Raw genomic sequence first — 26,017 nt, 5'->3', positions numbered from 1 at the left:
CCCCCCCCCCCCCCCCCCCGTTCGGCGCGAGACAACCCCGATGCAGGGACCTAAAGAAAAATCCGCACAGCGCTTACCTGAATCCCCGCGCTCCGGTGACTTCTTACTTACCGGCTGAAGATGGCCGCCGGGATCTTCTCCCTCGGTGGACCGCAGGGCTTCTGTGCGGTCCATTGCCGATTCCAGCCTCCTGATTGGCTGGAATCGGCACGTGACGGGGCAGAGCTACACGGAGCCGGCATCCTGCACGAGCGGCCCCATTGAGAAAAGAGGAAGACCCGGACTGCGCAAGCGCGTCTAATTTGGCCATTAGACGCCGAAAATTAGGCGGGCTCCATGGAAACGAGGACGCTAGCAACGGAGCAGGTAAGTGAAAAACTTCTTATAACTTCTGTATGGCTCATAATTAATGCACAATGTACATTACAAAGTGCATTAATATGGCCATACAGAAGTGTATAACCCCACTTGCTGCCGCGGGACAACCCCTTTAATAGCGGTCTACAAATATCTGAAAGGTTGTCACAGTGCAGAGGGATCAGCCCTATTCTCATTTGTACAAACAAAGACTAGAAGCAATGGGATGAAACTGAAAGGGAGGACACACAAATTAGATATTAGAAAGCATTTTCTGACAGTGAGGGTGATCAATGAGTGGAACGGGTTACCACGGGAGGTGGTGAGTTCCCCTTCAATAGAAGTGTTCAAACAAAGGCTGGACAAATATCTGTCTGGTATGATTTAGTGCAGTGTTTCTCAACTCCATTTCTCAGGGACCCCCAACAGGTCATGTTTTCAGGATTTCCTCAGTATTACACAGGTGATGTAATTCTTGTGAATGCCTCAGACATTTCCACAGATGTTCCTACTATAGGATATCCTGAAAACATGACCTGTTGGGGATCCCTGAGGACTGGAGTTGAGGAACACTGATTTAGTGAATCCTGCACTGAGCAGGGGGTTGGACCAGATGACCCTGGAGGTCCCTTCAAACTCTACTATTCTATGATTTTATAGCCTGAAGGTGGCCATAGGTAAGGTGGCGAGGCGTCCCAATTTAGGTGTGAAAGTCCCACTTTGGGATTCTGCGTCCTGCTTTCCCCAGGGTCCCAAGTGGGACAGCCATGTGTCTCACTTTCGGGACACGGGGTCACCATGAAGGTGATCAGCCAGGGTGTGCAGCTCCCCAGCTGGTAATAACTCGCTAGTGCTGCTGTGGGACGTATACACTGACAACAGTGTGTTCACCCGGGACCCTCCTCCCCTGACCTCTCCTCATAGGTTCTGCAGGACAGACTTCCGCCCGCAGCAGCGCCAAGCAAAGGACCAGCAGCGCTCTGAAGAGCAGGAGAAGGGGGAATATATTGGTTTCAGGGGAAAATCTATTACTACTGGGGCTACTGTGGGGGACAATATTAGTAGTAGTGTCTTCTATATCAGCCCCAGTAGTAACAGACACTATTACTATTGAGGCCACTGTGGTGGTCACTACTACTACTGGGGTCAATATAAGGGACACTATTACTAATGAGGCTAATGTAGGTTTAACTATTACTACTAGGGCCACTGTGGGGGTCCCTGTTACTACTGGGGTTAATATAGGGGCCACTAATAGGTGTAATGTCTCCTATATCAGCCCCAGTAGTAATAGACACTATTACTACTGAGTCCACTGTGGGAGTCGCTATTACTACTGGGGCCAATATAGGGGACTCTTAATAATGGGGCTAATGTAGGGTTCACTATTACTACTGGGGCCACTGTGGGGGTCACTGTTACTACTGGGAACAATATAGGGGACACTTACTGCTAGGGCCACTGTAGGGGCCATTATTACTACTGGGGCCACTGTGGAATTCTCGCAGCGGGATCCGTCCCCGCCATCTGCAGGCGGCCTAAAAGTGCCCCTATTTAGCTATGCCTTCTTTATGTTCCCACTCAGTAATAATACCCGAACCCAGCTGTGTAGGAGTCATCCATATATGCCGGTCCCAAGCACGGATAAATGAGGAGGGTTAGGGAAAGACCTGGCAATCTACCCTGTAAAACCTTCACCTTGGAAACCCTATGAAAGAGCTCTTAAATGATTCAGATATGATATCCGATGACAAGCTTCCCCCCGGACCAAAGGATTCTCTAAATGCTACTGGGGAAGAGCAAGTCTGAGTACAAGTAGTCAATATTTTCCTCATGAAGCAACTGAGGGAAAGCCCTCGGGAAGCCCAGCCCCATGATGAAGGGAAAGGCCTGCACTGTACCAAAGCTTACATACTAGCAACATGGAATGTGCATGGCATGAGTCTAGGGAAACTGAACATTGTGAAACGTAAAAAGACAAAACTTAAAGGGGTTGTCCCGCGAAAGCAAGTGGGGTTCAGCACTTCTGTATGGCCATATTAATGCACTTTGTAATGTACATCGTGCATTAATTATGAGCCATACAGAAGTTATTCACTTACCTGTTCCGTTGCTAGCGTCCCCATCGCCATGGTGCCGTCTAATTTCAGCGTCTAATCGCCTGATTAGACGCGCTTGCGCAGTCCGGTCTTCTCCCTGGTGAATTCGGCCGCTCGTGCTGGAGAGCTGGTCCTCGTAGCTCCGCCCCGTCACGTGTGCCAATTCCAGCCAATCAGGAGGCTGGAATCGGCAATGGACCGCACAGAGCCCACGGTGCACCATGGGAGAAGACCCGCGGTGCATCGTGGGTGAAGATCCCGGCGGCCATCTTAGTAAGGTAAGGAAGAAGTCGCCGCAGCGCGGAGATTCGGGTAAGTACTAAACGTTTTTTTTTTTAACACATGCATTGGGTTTGTCTCGCGCCGAACGGGGGGCCTATTGAAAAAAAAAAAACCCGTTTCGGCGCGGGACAACCCCTTTAACATTGATATTCTTGGGATTAGCAAATTGCACTGGACAGATAATGGATATTTTCAGTCCGATGATTTCACATTGCACTATCCCGGACACGAGGAAATCGAGAGGAATGGAGTAGCCTTTATTACAAACAAGCAGACCTCAAAGACAGTAGAAAGTTCTAGAACAATCAGTGACCGTATCATTGCTATCCGCATACGTGGTAAGCAAGTGAACATCTCAATCTTACAGGTGTATGCCGAACTACTGATGCTGATGAGGAAACCATTGAAGATTTTTATGCCAACATCCAGAAAGCTCTAAATGAAGTGCCAAATAAGGACATCATTTACATTATAGGCAACTTCAATTCCAAAGTCGGCAGCCAGCCAGAAGCAAAAATCACAGGAAGACTTGGGCTTGGTGAAAGAAATTAAGCCGGTGATCGGCTGGTATAGTTCGGATAAGAAAATCGGCTCAGGATGGCAAACACATGGTTTATGCAATCCAAATGCCGACTGTATACGTGGACATCTCGCAATGGCCTCCATCGAAATCAGATTGATTACATCCTGCGCAATCACTGATGGCGAACTTCAGTTGTTGTAATAAAAACCTTTCCTGGCGCCGACTGCGGCAGTGATCATGAAGTCCTTGCAGCTAAAATCAAGATCAAATTCCGTAGCATTAAAAAAGGTGCTCCATTGGGAAAATTTGACACCTCTAAAATCCCCCAATCATACAGCATTCAGGTAACAAACTAATTTGATCTGCTTGGCACAACAGAAACGCATCCAGAACTATGGCACAATATACAGTCCACAGTTATGGAAACAGCCAGTAAGCATCTAACCTATAAGGAACAGGAAAAACGACACTATTGGTTGTCCGAGCAAACCCTCAGAATAGCTGATAAAAGAAGAGCAGCAAAGGCAGCCGGCAACAAAGATGAAGTTCGGCAACTAAATGCGGATTTTTAAGTGAGCGGCAAGGAAAGACAAGGAAATGGACTGGAATGAGCGTTGCAAACAATTTTAAGCAGAAGCCATGTAAGACCATATGCAAGGCCTATTCTCACAGGTCAAGATGGCCCGAAAACCTTTCTTGGCACGCAACGGCACAATCAAAGGAAAAAATGGGAAGGAACTGAATGACCAGCAGAGTATCAAGGATAGGTGTAGGGAACACTCAGAGGAACTATATGTCTGCAACCACATATCTGGACCATTGCATGAGGTGGAGCCTGTGGACTTGGAGCCCTCCATTATGAAGTCAGGCAGATAACATACCAGCAGAACTATTACTGTAGGTACCAGTGAAAACCAGCACAGTGCTGTGCCAGACAGTATGGGCATCCACACAATGGCCACAGGACTGGAAAAGACCTGTTTTCATCCCTCTACTAAAGAAAGATGACTCCCAGAATTGCTCCAACTACCAAACAATAGCCCTCATTCTGCATGCAAGCAAGATCCTTCTCAAAATGATACAGGAAAGACTGAGATCAGTAAAGTGGCACTCCCTGATGTCTGGACAGGATTCTGGTGAAAACGTGGCACCTGCAACCATATTGCAAACCTGTGATGGACCATGGAAAAAGCTTGAGAATACCAAAAGAATATCTACATGAGCTTCATCGACCACATAAAGGCCTTTGGCTGTGTTGACCATGACAAGCTATGGCAGGTCCTACAAGAGCTAGAGTATCGGCACATCTAGTCAAGCTGATAAAATCCCTTTATACCAATCAAGAAGTCACTGTGAGAACACAGTATGGGGACACAGATGGTTTGGGATCAGCAAAAGCGTCCGTCAGGGCTGAATCCTCTCACCCTTCTTGTTTTACCTATATGCAGAAAATGGACCGAGATGAATTGGAAATCGGGGTGAAAATAGGTGGAAGAAACATCAAAATTCTCCGTTATGTGGATGACACAACTCTGCTCGCAAAAGCCGGTCTGAAGCAACTGATATGTAAGATTAAAACTGAAAGTGAAAAAATGGGGCCACAGAATGCGTGTGAGACTTCATCTTACTTGGTTTGAAAATTGACCAGGCTGGAGAATCTATGCCAGAGATAAAACATAGGATAGCATTGGGGCGAAGTACGATGCTAAACATGGACAAAATCTGGAAAAGTAGGGATAAAAGAGTAACAGAGAAGTCCTGAATCGTATAAGACCCGATATATCACTGGAGGGGAAGAGGACCAGACTTAGACTAACGGAGGACAAGATGACCAGACTCAGACTAACGGAGGACAAGATGACCAGACTCAGACTAACGGAGGACAAGATGACCAGACTCAGACTAACGGAGGACAAGATGACCAGACTCAGACTAACGGAGGACAAGATGACCAGACTCAGACTAACGGAGGACAAGATGACCAGACTCAGACTAACGGAGGACAAGATGACCAGACTCAGACTCAAAAACTTTGGCCATGTAATGTGAGCAGAGTCGCTAGAAAAATCTATAATGTTTGGACAGATCAGTGACAAAAGAAGACCTGGTCGCCAAAGAACACGATGGCTGATACTGTCAGAGCTGATACCGGCATGGATATCACACAGCTGAAAGAAGCAGTGCAAAACCGAAAAACATGGAGGGAGCTCGTCTTTAGGGTCGCAGAGGGTCATGAATGACTAACAGCAGCAATACCCTCTTCTGCCTCCACTCAGTAATATTTCCCCTTTTCTCTGCATTCAATAATAATACCCTTTTAACAAATAATTCCCCCTTTCATAAATATTTCCCTCATTTGACCCCTCTGAATAGTAATACCCCCGTTTGCCTCATTAATAATGCCCACGTTTCTCTTGTTTGAACACCCCCCCGTAGCCCATCTGTCTGCCTCGCGGTTTCTAGATTGGTCCACCTGTCAGGTCTACGGGATGTCATCCATCCTCCTGGCCGAGTAACATCACCGTTCAGGTGCCGTGGTGGCGGCGCACTGTCGGCGCCGCAGTGGTTATATTGCTCTTCAATAGTTTTGCGCACAGCTGTGTCGCTCTGACACATATAATTGTACTTCTTGCCATCTTCCCGCCAAATTAACTGATTTGTGAGAGGACACAGCCATGGCTGTAGCCTCCTGCCTCATACTGACTAGTTCTATTCCCATCACTGGGCAGTCTATGTGAAAGAGAACCAACAAGCCCGCCGTCCCCGTGTGCAGCACCCCCTTCCCCCAGCTCTGGGGAGCCAGCGCCATTGTCTGCACCGAGCACTGCGTCAAAGCTCCCCGCACAGCGGCCGCCCTCCCCGCCAGGCGCGCCTGCCGCTCGCTCATTAGCATACACACCACGCCCCCACACCATCAATGGTCCTTGTGGTGACTCGGAGCCAGTGCCTGAGATGCGGCTGTCTCCACGGTAACCGCGTCACGTGCGGAGAGGTGGCGCAGCCGTTGTGGTCCAGTCCTGTTCCCGGCCGGCAGCACGCCATGCACCGCTCTGCTCACTGAGCTCCCCGCCCGGGTTACTAGGTAGAAGCGCTCGCACGTAGAGGAGACAGCATGGCGCTGACCGCGGTGTCCGAGCTCATCAATGACACGCTGCGGCTGTACAGCTGGAGCCTCAGCATCGCAGGTAAGGCCCGGCGACCCCCGCTGCTCTCAGCCCCCTCCTGCGGGGGATCAGGGTCACATTCACGGCCGTGCGTGTCGTCAGCGCCTGGAATAGATCCGGCCATTATGGCAGCAGCTTATGTTCTCCATTCCCAGCCCGGCTGCAATAGGCGGACGCCTTCTGACTGCTGCAGTGTAGGAAGGTGCAGCGGCTCTGTGCTCAGGCCGTCGGGCCCTACAGCCTGGGGGCCCCATCAATGAAGCATTAGAGTTGGGGGCTCTGGTGCAGATATTGCGCTGCCGCCCATCAGCACTATTAGATATCTACCCAGCAGATACAGGAGAGGTGGCCCAGAAAGTTCATGAAGAACGGCGGATCGCCATGCGACCAGTCCTCGTTCTCAGCAGCACAATCCGAGCTCATACTGACATCCAGGCGTCGCTGCGCAGCACATGGCCCTCGCAAGCAGCGCCTGCAAGAATGTACCAACTGCCAGATCTTCACTTCGATCGGCTTCAGACTGTGTGCACAATTGCGCACGCTGCAGTGCAACGTATTTACGCAGTGAGGGTTTAATCGCATGGGTGCATGCGCTAATTTATTTGCTGCTACGGATCCTGTTAGTTGATGAACCTAGCTTTTTTTTTTTTTTGATTATTCAAACTCTGCACTGTTGTGCGCGAGTTAAAAAAACGTGACGGTAGGTCCTGCCCTATCTTTTTTACTCGCATGTAGTATTAACGCGCAAAAATCCCAATAGACAAAATGATACTATTGAAAACAATGGTTTTATTTCGTCCTGTAATGTGGCTGCGATTTTTTACGGCTGCATGATGGGACAAAATCACGCCCGTCTGTTTAGGCCCCTAATGAGTTTGATTTGCGCCCATATCGATGCACAGTATTGTACTTATTGCACATGTTCACATTCGTGCACAAACACCCCCCACCCTGATTTAGAAGACTACTTGGCCTAATGAGGTCTAGATGTGTTTGTTTTTATTCCCCACAGAATTGCGCATCTCCCGTAGATTTCTATGGGGCTCCAAATACGCCAAAAAATAGAGCAGGTCCTACTTTTGTCTGCAGGCTCGAAACGTGCAAAATACAGATATGAGAATGGACCCATTGAAATGAGGGGGTTCTGTTCTCTGCGTTTTGCACACGCAAATATGGTTATCTAAAGGAGCCCTTACGTTTTAGGTAGAAATAGTAATTTCTGAGAGTGATAATAATCTTTATTTGTATAGCGCCAACATTTTCCGCAGCGCTTACAAAGACGGGGAATACAGAAAGACAAACATTACAGAACCACGGTTACATAGTAATCATTTGATGTAGACAATAGGGGTGAGGGTCCTGCTCCAACGAGCTTACATACTACAAGTAATGGGGTGATACAGAAGGTAAAGGGGCTGGAGATGTGCACGGTATGGCGAGGTGGAGAGTGAGGAATGCTATACACATAGACAATGGTCAGACATTTGGCCGCGTGACGGCAGAATCGGTATGAGTGCAGGGACAGTTGATGGTGGCTACTAGGGATTGCAGTCAGTAGGTCAGGGAGCATGTTATCAGGCAGCATACAAAAGGGTTTGGTTTAGGGGATGAGGTATGTTTTTAGAGCACGTCTGAAGAGTCCTGGATTGCCCGGATAGCCTTTGGTAGTGCGTTTCAGAGGACCGATGCTGCTCTCGAGAAGTCGTGGAGGCGGGAATGAGAAGTTGAAATTAAAGGGGCGCTCAGTCTGGTTTCGTTAGCAGGGAGCCTGGGCTGGGTGATGGATTGAGATGAGGGAGGCAATGTAGGGTGGCCTTTTTGAGAGGTTTAGTTTTGGTAGAGAGGACATAGTGTTAGAGACAGCGGACAGACAGGCGGTGATGTTTTGGAGGAGATGTGCAGAGATGTCACGGGAAGAGGTGTATAGCTGGGTGTTATCAGCATACAGGTGGTATTGGAGGCAAAATCTCCTGATGGTTTGTCCAATAGGGGCTGTGTAGATAGAGAAAAGGAGGGGGCCGAGGACCGAGCCCCGGGGAAGAGGAGAGGAGACACTGAATGAGCGGTCAGATAGGTAGGAGGAGAACCAGGAGAGAGCAGTGTCCTTTAGGCCGATGGAGTGAAGCATACTGAGGAGGAGTTGGTGGTCAACAGTGTCAAATGCTGCAAAGAGGTCGAGGAGGATCAGTAGGGAGTAATTGCCCCTTGATTTGGCCATCAGAAGGTCGTTTAACACCCTTGTAAGGGCGGTTTCTGTCGAGTTTAGGGGTCGGAAGCCAGACTGTAGGAGGTCGAGAAGAGAGTTTTCTGATAGATAGCTTACAAGGCGGGAGTAAACCAGACATTCTAATAGTTTGGAGATGAAGGGGGGATTGGAGATGGGTCGGTAGTTGGCAGCATCAGTCGTGATCTAAAGAATCGATAAGAAAATGTATCACTGTGCTAGAAAGTTCTCTCCTATCAAAGACCAACATTGGTAAATGGCGCGATGTTCTTTAGACTGGCTGCACATGAATATAACTCGCTCCTTGTAACATCACTGTGAAGGAAAACATCACTCGTGTGTATGACCCCATTTAAAAGAATGAAGTTCATCTTCATGCGAGTTTTGTGCATCTCGCAACGCACAAGATTCTCGCCTGTGTGAAACCAGCCTAAGACCAACTTCACACGGGTGACAAAATTGCACGAGATTTGTGCATTGTGACACTTACAAATATGAACCCCATTCATTTGAATGGGGTCATACAGACCAGCGATGTTTTCCCGCATGGCACCTCGATGTGATATGAGAAATGAATCGCAGCATGTTCTATCTCCCTGCGTGCTCTCGCATCACGGCCCCAATGTTCTCAATGGGGCCGGCGGCAGCAGCGCACCACATGCTAGGTGCATGCAATGCGCTGCGAGGTCTCCCGTTAAAAACATTAAGAGAAACTATGCGATGCGCGGCGGCGGCAGAGGCTCCCTGCATCCCCGGAGAGATGCAAGGCTGTTGTCACATGAATACGCCTCACATCCACAGGGATTTCCAAGGATGGCGAGTGCGATAAACAGGTGGGATTTACAGCCTCATATCGCCCTTGCCCGTGTAAAGTTAGCCAAAGGCCTAATGTCCACGGGTGGATTTGTATTGTGAAATCCACATGGGGCATCCGCGCGGATAATCCGCAGTTCAAGCTACCCATAGGAAAACATGGACGTCCACAACTGAATTAAAGTATGCAGATTTGATTTGCGGACCTTTTGGTCCGGAAAACAAATCGCAGCATGCTCCATTTCATTGAGGATCCCGTATGAAGTCAATAGAAGCCGTCCGCCTCACAGCCCGTCCGCAAATGACATCGTGGACGGGCCGCGGGAAAAGTAGACTTAAAGCAAAAACTCTGTACGGCTCATATCCGACGGTGAGCTGTGTAGTCCACCCGCAGTACAGATAACCCGGAAGAAGAGGAGTCAGCACGGCCACCTGCACGCTCGGGTAAGCAGGTATCCCGTCACGGTCCGGATTCCATGGAAATGAGGGCCTAGAGAGCACCTAGTGAGATAGTGACGCACACAACCCACAAACTCCAGGTGCCACTTATGGGGTTTTTCACATTTTTTAAAGGAGTTTTCTGGGATTTAGGAGAAACATTCTATGGCCTTGGACCGCGTAAAGAAATAAGCAATATTCGCCACTCTGTGTCCAGCGCTGTAGCCCGACTCCACTGCTCCGAGCCCAGGGACGGATCTGTCTGCGTCACGTGCCTCTTGTTGTGCACATGAGCACTGGGCCAATCACAGGCTTCAGCGGTCCCAGGTTATTTGACGGAAAATGGCCGCTGAAGGCAGTGACTAGATGAGGTAAATGTTGGCCGGTATGTATAAAGCAGTATTTTATCTTTTGGTTATCGCAGACACCACAATCTCTCCTCCAGGCCTTGTAATTCCAGAGAGCTGCTGAAGATACTTCACATCAGCTGTTAAGATCTAAAGCATTTCCTTCGGGCTGCAGATAATACCGTTCTATGCACTTCCTGTGGGAAATCAATTCTGGCCTTTTACCATCAGCCATAGCAAGACAATCTTACTGCTTATTAATGCTTGATGCTGCAGAGGATGGTACAACTAGAGCCGCTCATAGTGGATATGATGAATAACCATAGTCACATAGTATGTAAGGCTGAATAAAGACCCACCTCCATCCGGGTCAGCCTGTTACCCCCAATGTTCATCCAGACGAAGGCAAAAAACAATGAGAGAAAAGACAACTTTCCTCACTTTAGGCGAAAAATTACTTTCCAACTCCAATCTGGCAATCAGAATAATCCCAGGATCACCCACCCTTCTGAAGTAATTAGTGATTGTAATATACCCGATTTTATGAATAATAGTCATGGATTATACAAGGTGGGCTACAAAATTGAGCCCAGCACCACACTGTTATGGAAGCTGTCCAAAAGGAAATCTGTTACCAATAGCAACCAATCACAGCGCAGCTTTCATTTTACCTCCGCTGTATTAGGCCGCATGTCCACTTCCATGCACAGATTCCACTGCTGAATCCCGCATCCGTGTGCGCCCGCGGCAATGGAGAAGGAAAAGACATTTTTCTTACCTCTCCGGACGCTGCGGGACCCACCAATGTGCAGGCCGAATCTTCTTTCCGGCGAGCGGATGTGCTTGACACACCGGCAGCGTGCCGCGCGCATGCGCCACGCACAGTTTTTTTTAAAAATCTGCTCTTCCACGTATCCACGGCACAGCTGCGGACAGCTTCCATAGGCTTCGATGGAGACCCATCCGTGTGGCAGATCCGCAGGGAAATGGATCATGCTGCGATTTCTTCCCGTGCGTATGACCCGCACGTCGGGTAGAAATCCCATCCGCATGCTTTTAGCTGCCCTACGGATGCTAACGCATCCCTATGGGCAGCAAAACGCACGGGTCTGACCACCTTTGTACCCTCTCAAGCTCTGATATGTCCTTCTTGAGTACCGGTGCCCAAAACTGTACACAATATTCCATGTGTGGTCTGACCAGTGACTTGTAAGGAGGAAGAACAATGTTCTCATCATGTGCCCCTAGACATTTTTTTGATGCACTTGCCTTGGCAGCAGCTGCCTGACACTGGTTGCTCCAGTTAAGCTTACAGTTAAAGGGGTTGTCCCGCGCCGAAACGGGTTTTTTTTTTTTTTCAACCCCCCCCCCCCCCCCCCGTTCGGCGCGAGACAACCCCGATGCAGGGACGAAAAAAACACACCGCTCAGCGCTTACCTTAATCCCCGCGCTCCGGTGACTTCTATACTTACCGGTGAAGATGGCCGCCGGGATCCTCTTCCTCCGTGGACCGCAGCTCTTCTGTGCGGTCCATTGCCGATTCCAGCCTCCTGATTGGCTGGAATCGGCACGTGACGGGGCGGAGCTACACGGAGCCGGCATTCTGCACGAGCGGCCCCATTGAAGACAGGAGAAGACCCGGACTGCGCAAGTGCGGCTAATTTGGCCATCGGAGGCCGAAAATTAGTCGGCACCATGGAGACGAGGACGCCAGCAACGGAGCAGGTAAGTATAAAACTTTTGATAATTTCTGTATGGCTCATAATTAATGCACAATGTACATTACAAAGTGCATTAATATGGCCATACAGAAGTGTATAGACCCACTTGCTGCCGCGGGACAACCCCTTTAACTAAAATCCCCAAGTCCTTTTCCATGTCAATGCAGACAGCATAGTCAGCGGAAGCCAGAGGTCGGTACACAAGTCTATCTGTTTGCAGTACGGAGGAGGAGGCAGGTGGTGGAGCTTGACTCCAGGCTTGGGAGCACAATAATTACACAAGGATTGGAGGTGCTAGACCAGGTTATATGGGGTATGCAATCAGGGAAACGGATGGAGCAAATAAGGAAACAGGGACTAGATAAGAGCAAGGGACAAGAACAAGCGTTAGCAGGGAAGCTTGTCAGAGGGCTGGATATCTCAACAGGTAGAGCTGCCGCCTGGAACACAGGAGCTCCTGGGTTCGAGCCCTTACAAATGGTGACATGTATTTTCCCTCCCCATGTGCTTAACCCTATATTTATCAGTGATAAACCTCATTTGCTACTTTTCTGCCTCCAACTTATCCCAATCCGTTTGCATCCTCCATTGTGTTCATTACTTTACATAGTTTTGTATAATTTGCAAATATTAATGTTACTTAGGTTGGTTTCAAACTTGAGCCGTTTCATCGCAGGGATTACCCTTTCCTACTCCCTGAACGGAGCAGGAAAGGGGAATCCCTGCGGCCAAACGGCTCCATCTGTAAGCAGAACCGAACAGCACTGAATGGACCCAGTTGACTATAATGGGGTCCGCCTGCTTTCCACCCATCTGCCTAGCTTTTGGACGGACAAAAAGCACTGCAATGCTTTTTCTTCCAGTATTTTCAGACAGCTCTGCGACAGAACCTCCGACTGACGCAGATATGATCCCGCCCTTACAATCCCTCTACAGATTCATTAATATATTAACCCCTTAGTGACAAGCCTATTTTTTTGCCTTAAAGGGGTTGTCCCGTGATAGCAAGTGGGGTTAAGCACTTCTGTATGGCCATATTAATGCACTTTGTAATATACATCGTGCATTAAATATTGGCCATACAGAAGTTATACACTTAGCCCCTCTGGTGCTGGCGTCCCCGTCTCCATGGCGCCGACTAAAGCTGCCTTCTCCCAGGATTAGACGCGCTTGCACTGTCTCCCCTCTTCTGTCCGGCTCCGGCGTGCTCGCGCTGCAGAGGTCTTCTGCAGCGCGAGCACGCCGGAGCCGGACAGAAGAGGGCAGACAGCGCAAGCGCGTCTAATCGAGGGAGAAGAAGGCTTCGGTCGGCGCCATGGAGACGGGGACGCCAGCACCAGAGGGGCTAAGTGTATAACTTCTGTATGGCCAATATTTAATGCACGATGTATATTAACTTCTGTATGGCCAATATTTAATGCACGATGTATATTACAAAGTGCATTAATATGGCCATACAGAAGTGCTTAACCCCACTTGCTGTCACGGGACAACCCCTTTAAGGACCAAGTGGTTTTCATTGTCGCATTGGAAGATCCATAACTCATTGACATAGCCATATGATGCTTTGCTTTTTGTGGGAAGAGTTATATTTTTTAATGGCCCCACTCTAGGGTAATAAAATGCGTTGTATAGCTTTTATTAATTTTTTGGGGGGATTACATAGCCCCGCCCTGAAATCCTGCTATTGTTTTTGCGTTTTGTTTTTACAGCGGTCAACCTTCGGTAAAAATAACAATAACTTTCTTATGTGGATCAGCACGATTACTGCGATACTAAGTTTTTATATATATATATATATATATATATATAATTATTTTTTTTTCTTTTACTACTTTTGCACAATAAAAACATGTTTTTAAGGAGAAACAATTGAATCCGTATCACTACATTTTACAATCCATAGCATTTTAATTTTTCCAGCAACAGAGTTATGTGCGGTCTTGTGTTTGTGGGAAAAGATGTAGTTTTTATTGGAACCATTTTGAGGTACATATGATTTTTGGATTGCTTTTTATTGCACGATTTGGTAGGCCAAGAAAAGAAAAATAGTAATTTTGGCATTACTTATTGAAATTATTTTTGTGGTGTCCAACATGTGTGATTAACCAGACAAATATATTTTGCTATTTATTACAAACGCAATAATACTTATCGTATTGTTGTTTTAAAACTTTATTTTTGCATTTTATCAATTTAAAAATGGGTTTTTTTTTCCGTTTTTTTTTGTGGGGAAAAAATATGTATTTTTCAAACTAGATGTACAGGAACATCGTTCGTGGGATTTAAATGACGCTGTCAGAATTGACAGCGGCATTTAAAGGGTTAATAGCCGGCACCGGACGATTGCAGTTATTGCTCGCGGGTGTCAGCTGTGACCTCTCTTCATGCATAATGCCCTGACGCTCCAGGACGTAAATGTACGTCCTGGAGCGGGAAGGGGTTAAATTAAACTTCATTTAAAAAAATTTTGCCTCCATTTTTTTATAACCTCAGGCCGGCTTTACACGGGTGAGATTTGCGCATTGCAAGACGCACAAATATGAGCCCCATTGAATGGGGTCATATACATGAGCATTTTATTCTTTTTTACCCCCTAAGCCCTATCTTTGGGCGTGCCATCGCATTGTCCATTGTTCTCAATGGGGCTGGTGGCAGCATTGCACCACATGCTATGCAAGGTCTCCCCATTGAGAACAAAGGCAGACACTTCGCGATCCTCTGCAGTAGCTGACAGGATTGCTACTTCTCTGAATTGATTCAAGGCGGTTTTGATATAACGCCCCCACGTGATTCATGGGCCGATATCGTGCTCACCAACATGCGATTTCCCTGCAGATGTGAGACGTTTTTATATCGCACTTGCCTGTGTAAAGTTAGCCTCAAGGAGGCTTAACGATGCAATTTTTCAATCACTTGGATAGTACACAGCATTATCTATGTAGTGTATTCTACTAAGCCTATGACAGCACCCTATTATACTCCGCTGGAAGTGGGATCTAATAGGCTGACTTGCATGACAGACATGGAGGACTTTGTCAGGCTTTCATCTACCATGGAAACCCATTCATACCTTGCAATTGTATTGTGGGGTGCCAGAAGGAGCCCCCTTCCCCTGTCATCTGTCTACATGCTACAGTTGCTATTGATTGTGACGTGTAAGGGGTTAAACTGACTCATCTGAGCTTTCTGTAGTCAACCAAGCCACCACCTTTAAAAAAAATGTATGTGCAGGTTTAAATCCATTAATGAGGTCAGTAGAAAAGCATATTCACAGTTACTAAGGGGTTAAAAACAAGAAGAACCAATACCGACCCTGTGGTCCCCCACTAGTAACGGTGACCAAATCAGAGCATGTACCATTTATAACCCCCCCCTCTGGTTTCTATCACTGCGGGAGTTACTTACCCACTTACACACATTCTCACCCAGACCAAGCATTCTCATTTTATATCCCAACCTTTTATACGGCACAGTATCAGATGATTTGGAAAAGTCCAGATACACAAGATCCAGTGACTCTCCCCGGTCCAGTCTAGAACTTACCTCCTTGTAGAAGCTGATCAGGTTGGTTTGACAGGAGTGATCTCTCATAAACCCATGCTGACGCGGAGTTATACAGATGTACTATCCTGGAGTACCTCAAGGAAAATCTCTTAAAAAACCTTGTAAACATTTTACTCGCCCTATAAGTCAGACTTACTGCAAATCTCAGCATGCAGTTACATCTCAGGCAGATGTGCAAATGATTAGAGCTGTGGTGTGATTAGATGAACGGTCTTGCCACCTGAGGCCCTAAAAGTAGTTCCACCGTTGGCCTATAAAAGCCTCTCAGAGGCTCCTTGTGTGCAGTGACCTCTTTTTCCACTTGTGTAGAGCTTGTTGACCACCAGACACCTCTACAACGCAATTGAAAAGATTTCACCCAGTTAGCAGAGTTGAAGAGGGGGCACACTATTGGAATGTGAGAAGCTGGGCCTCATGTCCGCAGGCACTTACAAGCATGGAGCGTGTTGAACAGCAGTTCAGCGGCGTCTAGGAGCGCTCTGTGCTTGTAAGTGTGCCACTTATATATAAACTGTTGTAACTAAAGCCTGATTTAGACACCACTATTTTCGCTTACAAATTGCTCAAAGCCGTCTTTTGAGCGATAATCGTTGTGTCTAACTGCATTGTGCAGTTTTTGTTAAGCCGTCGCTGATCTGTCAGCATGCTGAAAGATCAGCGATCAGTTATCAGGAATTCACAGCGGGATACAGCTGATACTATTGTTTCAGCTGTATCCCGCTCCCTGAAAACAGGCTGGGTATGAAGAACAGAACGGTCCAGCTGTGTTCTCCATACCCCGCTTGGAGCGCTCGGCTGTATAACAGCTGGGCGCATTGAGCAGAGAACAGCTGGATGCAGAAGACAAGCAGGGCCACCCCACTTGTCTTCTGCATCCTCCGCTCGGAGTGCTTGGTGGGAAACATGGATGCAGAAGACAAGCAGCCCCGCGATCATCTTGTGCTGTAATAAGAACACGACGATCATCGCTCAATAATCACTCATAAGATTTTTTTTTGGAGCGATTATCATTGTCTAAACCATCCTTAAGTGATTATGCTTAAAAAGGCCCCCTTACGGCCGAAACGCGCTGCTTTTCTTCTGCTTTTATATGCTATTTTTACAATGAATAAATCCAGATACCGAAGTCCTTTTGAACTAAAAAGACAACTTCTTTCAGCCACAACAATGCTGTAGTGGGGACTCATGGAGAGATACCCCTTAGATAGTAAGTGCCATTTACACACTTTGTACATTTATGCAATTATATATAATTATTTTTATTTTTTGTGTGAAGCGGATTCCAACTTCCATTTGAGCATAAGGCCGCCTGCAGATGAGTGGGTCGGATCTGGCGTCGAGAATTCTCAACGCGGGACCCGACCCAAGCGCCTACAGAGACAAGCGCGTACTCACCCGTGCCCGGCGGCCCCGGCTCTTTCATGTGCCGGCTGCCGGGCCTCCGGCGCATGTGCAGACCGGAGCCGGCGGCCGGGTAAGTGACGTTTCTGTGCGGGGCTCGCAGAGCCCCGCACAGAAATAGGACATGCCGCAGTTTGTTTGCCGTGTGAGATTTTGCGCGGCCAAACCGCGGCCGTCTGCATAGGATTGCGTTTGTTAACGCAATCCTATGCAGGCTTTGAGCGGCGGAAATCCCGCCGCGGGACTTCCGCCCGTGTGCAGGTGGCCTGAGCGTCTTTCTTTTCTTACACATCTTTAAGATTTTTCTACACATTGATTGGAGTCACCTGTGGTAAATTCAGTTGATTGGACTTTAAAGACTCCCCTTGTCTATATAAGGTCTTACAGCTCACAACTCGTATTAGGGCCAAAACTAAGCAATGAGGAGGAAGCAACTGCCTGTAGAGACACAGATCTGGAGAAGGCAACAAAAAAAATTCTGCACTAGAAGCTTCCAAGAGCATAGCGGCCTCCATAATTCTTAAAGGGAAGGAATTTGGAACAAGGACACTAGCACTCTTTCTGGAGCTGGGCGACCCACCAAACTAAGTAATCAGGGGAGAAGGGCCTTGGTAAGCGAGGTGACCGATAACCTAATGGTCACTTTGGCTTAGCTCCAAAGATCCTGTGTTCACATGGGAGAAACTTCCAGAAGGTCAACAATCAATGCAGCACTCCACCAAACTGGGTTTTATGGCAGAGTGGTCAGAAAAAGCCTCTCCTATGTATGAGACCTAAAAGCCCGCCTAGAGTTCGCCAACAAGCACCTAAAGGACTTCCATATTAAAACAAGATTCTCTAGGCTAATGAAACCAAGATAAAACTTTTTGGCATCAGTTCTAAGCGTTTTGTGTGTAGGAAACCAGGAAATACTCATCAGCTGGCCAATACCATCCCTACCGTGAAGCCTGGTGATGGTAGTATCATGCTGTAGGGTGCTTTTTAGTGGCTGCGACAGAGAGACTGGTCAGGATTCATGAAAAGCTGAATGGAGCAAAGTACAGAAATATTCCTAATGAAAACTTGATGCAGATCACAAGTGACCTCAGACTGGGCAGAAGATTCACCTTCCAATCAGACAGTTACCCTAAGCACACAGCCAAGACAACACAGGAGAGGCTTAGGGACAACTCTGAATGTCCTTGAGTGGCCCAGCCAGAGCCTTGACTTGAACTGAGTGGAACATTTTTGAAGAGACCTGAAAATGGCATCATATCCAACCTGACAGTTTGAGAGGATCTGCAGAAAAGAATGTCAGAAAATCCCCAAATCCAGGTGTGCAAACCTTGTACCATCATATCCAAGAAGCTGTTATCGCTGCCAAAGGTGCTTCAACTAACTATTGAGTACAGGGTGTGAATACTTATGTCAATGAAATGTTCGATTTTCATTTAAAAAAAGAAAAGATTTCTAACATTCTATTGTCACTTTGTCCTTATGGAATATTGAGTGCAAAACGATGGGGGGGGGCATGATTTTTTCTTTTCTTTTTTTTTTTTAACAAAGCCATAGCATGACAAAATGTAAAAAAGTGAAAGGGTCTGAAGACTTTCCGAATGCATTGTATGCACAAAAGGACATAACTATAGTAAATAAGACAATAGTGATGATTCAGCTTATTTACCACACTATTCTTTCCTTTTTGTGAATACATATGTGAGTCCTCAGACTTTAGGTTAGACTGCGAAGAGACCTACTTATACTCAAACACTTGCTGTGCGTCATCATCTTTTTAGTTGGTGTATAAAAGGTAATGTAGGAATCGCACTTATTATCTTCCTATCTACTGACTAATGTCCCATTTGGATGGGATGACAGTTGGCTAAACAACCGCACAAGCAGGTGACGTCACTCCTAAGGTTGTTAGAGCTCATGCAGATCACTGCTGGATCGCCAGCTTCTCCCTCAGCGCTTTACCGTCTATGTGATACAGGGAGCGTTTACCCTCAGCGAGCCAGCAAAAAGTTCATGCAGGTTGAAAATGAGCAACCAGCTAACTGTATAAGGCACAATGACTGTGTATTTAGACGCTACGCTTATCGGGCAAATTCATTCATTTGAACCAATTTTGTGTGATCGTCCGTGTAAATGACCGTTGAGGTCTCTCTTACATTAGACAGCAGCAGCCATTTGACAAGTGTCAATCAAGGAGTGTTTATCTGGCCTTTACACAGGCTGATGCAGTTTGCTCCGGGAACGAACGATCCTTTGTCCCCAATCCAGTCTGATGAATGGGCGCTATTGCTTGTGTATTTATATATCCTATTGTTTGGACACACAGTATATGTATGTACTGCTTATCAAGTTTTATCTTCTTTTCATACATGAATCGTGAATTATAACTATTGCGCTTTGTTCTTTCTTAACAGATAAACGGGTTGAAAAATGGCCTCTGATGCAGTCCCCGTTACCGACGCTGGCCATCAGCACACTTTACATGCTCATTGTGTGGCTGGGTCCCAGATTCATGAAAAATCGAGAACCGTTTCAGTTACGTTACCTGCTGATTGGCTACAATTTTGGCATGGTTATTTTAAACTTCTTTATATTTAAGGAGGTTAGTATTTCTTGTTACCATACATTTATATTTCAGGTCACCGTACAGAACACCATTGATTAGGTTCCATTTTTAGACTGCTGTCTTATTTTTTTTGAAGGGATCTAAAATTGGATCTGCCAGCCAGATATGCCGGTCTATGTAAGGACAGCTCATTAATAATACAGAACCATACTTCTATTAGGGAAGATGGCTGTAATTGACAAGAATGTTGTGTATATACAGCAGCCTGTCAGTGACCGCTGTGAGCAGTATGGGGAGCGCTCCCTCCAACTACATATGATAGATTGGCTTTAAAATAACTGTCACATAAGGCCCCTCTTGGGTGGAGGTGTAATGGCCTATTCTCACAGGGGAGCTTTACATCTGAGTTCCGCCCAAGTTTGCAACTGACAGAACTCTGTCCCATTAAAGGACACTCTTTAACATGAATACAAAAATGGTTCCAGGGTGGCTTTACATCTCCCCTTGTGAATGGGGACACGTACAGATGACCAATTCCAGATCGTTTGTCCCCATAAGGTGATCACTTGCCGTGTGTGAACAACAGTAACGAGTGCCAATATCGATTGGCGTTTGTCTCAGTGGGACAATTCTCAGCCCATATAAAGGGGGCCGTAGTGATTTTTTTTTTTTTTTTTTTTTAAATCCTTTGTCTGCTCCCAGGGACATGGGCAGAAAGTGTACACAAATCTAGTTGGATTGGCTCCCCACGCTCTATCATAATGTGAATGAACTATTATTTTTATAAACGCCAGTACCTTTTGGTTATTCTCTGCCACAGCTAGGGCTACCCCCATTTCCTTTCTCCTACCAACTTGGTAGAAAGTGTCCCTACAGAGTCAGCCGTCAGCCATGGATAGCCACTGCTTATTGGATTCATTCAAGGGATTTTGTACCAGACTCTTGAGCTTTTCCGAACTGGCATCCGGTTGGAGTGCCACTTGACAATCACGACTGGTTGTCCCAAGGGAGGCACTAGGTAGGGATGGAAGCATCTGCTCCAGTTGCATGCCCTCTGAGTCTCTTAATTAGCCGCTAGGTGAAGGCTTTGCCTACTCTTGTTTTCACCAACACATATAAAAACCCTAGATTCGTGAGCAGTGTGTTTTGGGGTGAAGCTATCAGATGGGTATCTCTTTTTTTTTTTTTCCTCAAATTCACCACATTGCCCATATTTTCATGTTTGAGAAGTAGTTTAATTTTGAAAATCATTACTCAGTACCTTTTTTTTAATGATGCAGCCTTTTTTTGTTGTTTTTCCTCTCCACTTTCAAAAAATCAAATCTCTTTTATTTGTCCATTGGTGTAGATGTCTGAGGGCTTGTTTTATTTGGGATGAGTTGTATTTTTTTCATGGTAATATGCCGTATATTGTAATAAAAATGTTAAAAAAAAAATTCTCAATGTAGTAGAGGGAAAAAAATGCAATTCTGCTAACACAATGTGACAAAAATGACATGCTGACCAATAGAATAGTTATCATGATTCCGATGATGCCAAATATGATTTTAAAAAAAAATTTTTTTTGCTGTACTACTTTTAAAGCAGAAAATATCTTTGGCAAAAAATAGTATTTTTCTGCTGAGAGCTGTAGGTTTTTTATTTTTTGATTGATATTATTGTGCGAGGGCTTTTTTTTTTTTTTTTTTCAATTGGTACCATTTTGTAGCTCATATGACTTTTTTTGCTCAGCGTCTTGTTAAAAAAAAAATTCTAGGAGATGAGGTAAACAAAGAAGCGCAATTCTTGCGCCCTTTTTCCCTCCTTTTATCAGTGCAACTTATGCTGATATGACCCTATTGGATGCAAATAACAGATCCCCCATAGTTGGGTGTATTTAGCAAAGGCAACGCTCCTGGGATTGATACTAAAGATGGTATAACATTGTACGCGTGGACAGTGACTTACCCGGCGTGACTGGGTTCCCCTGGGTTAGAGCAGACTGTCACGCCTGACGTCCTAGTGAGCGATAATATAAGAATATACAGATATGTCCTCCCTGATCAGATGGGCATCCAAAAGTGAAGGAGAGCGTCAAATGGGGATTCCAGATCCAAATCTGGTGGAGAAAGCAAATGGACAGAAGATCTAAAAACCCCAGCGCTCCAGACCACATAGGGAGTATAAAAGCAAGGGAGATGACTGACTTCACTGGGGGTCTTAAATAAGAACACCCCTCCCCTAATCCTGGTAGGCAGTGGTTTGTAATAGTGCTCCCAATGGTGTTTGCTGAGGGAAAACCAGCATGGAGTGAATATCCAATATTATTACAGCTATATGGGCCGATAAACCCTACAATTTACATTGCAGTTATCAGGATAGGCAACACGTTTCTGTGTACTGTGACACCTTTATGTGCCATAGTTGGGTGTAATAGGCATTGAGTTGGGCAAGCGACCCTTCCTCCTGGAGATAGATATAATTTTCTTATCCAAACAGCTTATTTTGCATTTCTTTTTCTCTCTTTCTTCTTTCTCCAACTCCGTATGTCCCCCATTGTTTATTATTGACGAGATCTGTAATATCTACAGCCGGTCTCATTGACGGTCTATGAACATGAACAGTAGAATGTGGTTTTGTTCCACATCATTGACTTTTTGTTTGTTTGTTTGTCCTTTCAGCTATTCTTAGGAGCGAGAGCAGCTGGATACAGTTATATTTGTCAGACTGTAGACTATTCAGATGACGTTAATGAAGTCCGAGTAAGTATTTGATCTCTACGTATGGGTGCCGTATGCCGCGCAGAACTCCGCTTATTGCCAGCAGGCACCTGCACTTGGCATTGTCTGTCCAAGTACCACCCAGCAACCAGCAGAGAACTTGTAGAATGAACGTGGCAAGATACATTCCAACTCACAAAACCTTAATTAAACTTTGGCCACACATATGTGATTGATTGGTGCAGGAGTGGAAACTCCTCATCAGCGAGAGCAATCGATTCATAGCAAGAATAAAAAGCAGTACTGATGTTAGCTAAAGCCGAGCACTGGAGTACATGTGTTAGCTGAATCACTGGAGAACCACCCACGGTTGTGGCAGAGATCTGCATGGTGTACAGACACCCTAAGTGTACTAAGTGATAGATACACAAACTATGGAACTGCTGTTGGAGATTATTGAGCAAAAATACATTTATTAAAGAGACACACTCACTTCAGATCACCTGCTTAGCCACTGGCGTAACTATAGTGGGCGTGATTGCTCCAGTAGCCTTAGGGGGCCCATAAGGCCTCTCTCCTCCATATAGGGAGCCCAGTACTATGAATAAAGCATTATAGTTGGGGGCCCTGTTAGAGATTTTGCATTGGGGCCCAGGAGCTTCAAGTTACACCTCTGTCCCTAGCCTAAAGTAATGAGTGAATAGAATAAAGAACACAAATCTGTAATTTGTATACTTGCACTCCCTCCTGTTCCCCTGCTGTTTACCCACACACCATATGCCGATGCATAAGAGGGCTGGTCCTCTCTATTATGTTCCTTCGCTCAGCAGCCCCCTCTTTGCAGCGAATGGCTGTTTTGTTAAAGAACGGGAGTGACTATAAAGATAAAAACAACACATTTGAAATTTGTGTCCTTCATAGTATTTACTAATTAGTTTATGGAGGTGATCTGAGGTGACCCAAACCCTTTAAAGTTCTATTTTATGGAAATGCATAAATTTCCCTGATGTTGATCTGTAACTGAACCCTCTTGAGCAGAAGCTTCCTGATGGCTAGCGATGGCTTGTTGCATGGATTGTTTTATGACCATATAGGATCATTCACTTGTATAGAGGGAGCAGTTATTTAAATTCAAGGAATATGCACTTGCCTAATATTCTTAACCTAATAAACTACACATCTGTACTATTAGTGAAAATGGCAGCAGGTTATTGTGCCATTGGGAAGCTTGGAGCACTGAAAGGGTACACCTAGTGTTGCTGCCTTTCTGGATATCGGCGGTTATTGACTAGAGATGAGCGAGCACCAAAATGCTCGGGTGCTCGTTACTCGGGACGAAAATTTCGCGATGCTCGAGGGTTCGTTTCGAATAACGAACCCCATTGAAGTCAATGGGCGACCCGAGCATTTTTGTATTTCGCCGATGCTCGCTAAGGTTTCCATTTGTGAAAATCTGGGCAATTCAAGAAAGTGATGGGAACGACACAGCAACGGATAGGGCAGGCGAGGGGCTACATGTTGGGCTGCATCTCAAGTTCACAGGTCCCACTATTAAGCCACAATAGCGGCAAGAGTGGGCCCCCCCCCCCCCCTCCCAACAACTTTTACTTCTGAAAAGCCCTCATTAGCAATGCATACCTTAGCTAAGCACCACACTACCTCCAACAAAGCACAATCACTGCCTGCATGACACTCCGCTGCCACTTCTCCTGGGTTACATGCTGCCCAACCCCCCCGCACGACCCAGTGTCCACAGCACACACCAAAGTGTCCCTGCGCAGCCTTCAGCTGCCCTCATGCCACACCACCCTCATGTCTATTTATAAGTGCGTCTGCCATGAGGAGGAACCGCAGGCACACACTGCAGAGGGTTGGCACGGCTAGGCAGCGACCCTCTTTAAAAGGGGCGGGGCGATAGCCCACAATGCTGTACAGAAGCAATGAGAAATCCCATTCTGTGCCACCTCCATCAGGAGCTGCACACGTGGGCATAGCAGTGGGGAACCTATGTGCCACACACTATTCATTCTGTCAAGGTGTCTGCATGTCCCAGTCAGACCGCGGTTTTTTATAAATAGTCACAGGCAGGTACAACTCCGCAATGCGAATTCCGTGTGCACCCACAGCATAGGTAGCTCCCTGGAACCCACCGGCTGTACATAAATGTATCCCATTGCAGTTCCCATCACAGCTGAGGTAATGTCATGTTAAATGCAGGTGGGCTTCGGCCCACACTGCATGCCCCAGTCAGACTGGGGTTCTTTAGAAGTGGACACATGCAGTTACAACTCCGTGTGGACCGACAGCATGGGTGGGTGCCAGGAAGCCACCGGCGGTACATAAATATATCCCATTGCATTGCCCTGCACAGCTGAGGTAACGTCAGATAAAATACAGGTGGGCTTCGGCCCACACTGCATGCCCCAGTCAGACCGGGGTTTTTAATACATAGACACAGGCAGGTACAACTCCCTAATGTGAGGTCCGTGTGGACCGACAGCATGGGTGGCTCCCTGGAACCCACTGGCGGTACAAAAATATATCCCATTTCAGTGCCCTGGACAGCAAAGCTAACGTCTGATTAAATACAGGTGGGCTTCGCCCAAACTGCATGCCCCAGTCAGGCTCGAGTTTTTTTATAAGTATACACAGGCACGTACATCTCCCTAATGGGAAGTCCATGTGGACCGACAGCATGGGTGAGTCCCAGGAAGCCACCGGCGGTACATAAATATATCCCATTGCAGTGCCCAGCACAGCTGATGTAACGTCAGCTTTAATGCAGGTGGGCAAAAAATTAATTGGATTACACTGTAGGCGAGGGCCCAAAAAATTGGTGTACCAACAGTACTAATGTACCTCAGAAAAATTGCCCATGCCCAACCAAGAGGGCAGGTGAAACCCATTAATCGCTTTGGTTAATGTGGCTTAATTTGTAACTAGGCCTGGAGGCGGCTTAATTTGTAACTAGGCCTGGAGGCAGCCCAGTTAAAATAAAAATTGGTTCAGGTGCAAGTTTCAACGCTTTAATGAGCATTGAAACGTATAAAAATTGTTTACAAAAGTTATATGACTGAGCCTTGTGGGCCTAAGAAAAATTGCCCGTTCGGCGTGATTACGTGAGGTTTCAGGAGGAGGAGCAGGAGGAGGAGGAGGAATAGAATACACAGATTGATGAAGCTAAAAGGTCCCCGTTTTTGATGGTGATAGAGAACGATGCTTCCATCCGCGGGTGCAGCCTACGTATTGCTTAGGTATCGCTGCTGTCCGCTGGTGGAGAAGAGAAGTCTGGGGAAATCCAGGCTTTGTTCATCTTGATGAGTGTAAGCCTGTCGGCACTGTCGGTTGACAGGTGGGTACGCTTATCCGTGATGATTCCCCCAGCCGCACTAAACACCCTCTCTGACAAGACGCTAGCCGCAGGACAAGCAAGCACCTCCAGGGCATACAGCGCGAGTTCAGGCCACGTGTCCAGCTTCGACACCCAGTAGTTGTAGGGGACGGAGGCGTCACGGAGGACGGTCGTGCGATCGGCTACGTACTCCCTCACCATCCTTTTACAGTGCTCCCGCCGACTCAGCCTTGACTGGGGAGCGGTGACACAGTCTTGCTGGGGAGCCGGAAAGCTGTCAAAGGCCTTAGAGAGTGTTCCCCTGCCTGCGCTGTACATGCTGCCTGATCTCCGCACCTCCCCTGCTACCTGGCCCTCGGAACTGCGCCTTCGGCCACTAGCGCTGTCGGATGGGAATTTTACCATCAGTTTGTCCGCCAGGGTCCTGTGGTATAGCATCACTCTCGAACCCCTTTCCTCTTCGGGTATGA

General features: G+C 46.8%; 1 protein-coding gene across 1 annotated transcript in view; it reads left to right on the top strand.

The window, feature by feature from the left end:
• Positions 1 to 6,179: 6,179 nt before the first annotated feature.
• Positions 6,180 to 26,017, top strand: part of ELOVL4 (ELOVL fatty acid elongase 4) — a 36,608-nt gene continuing 16,770 nt past the window's right edge. Inside the window, exons 1-3 of the mRNA XM_066604904.1 lie at positions 6,180 to 6,446; positions 19,345 to 19,532; positions 22,157 to 22,237. Coding sequence (XP_066461001.1) covers positions 6,374 to 6,446; positions 19,345 to 19,532; positions 22,157 to 22,237 — 342 coding nt within the window. The 5' untranslated portion in view covers positions 6,180 to 6,373. The remainder of the gene's footprint in view (positions 6,447 to 19,344; positions 19,533 to 22,156; positions 22,238 to 26,017) is intronic.

Source organism: Eleutherodactylus coqui, chromosome 1 (genome assembly GCF_035609145.1).
Source record: "Eleutherodactylus coqui strain aEleCoq1 chromosome 1, aEleCoq1.hap1, whole genome shotgun sequence".
Lineage (NCBI taxonomy): Eukaryota > Metazoa > Chordata > Amphibia > Anura > Eleutherodactylidae > Eleutherodactylus > Eleutherodactylus coqui.
This window is presented reverse-complemented; position numbering and strand designations above follow the sequence as displayed.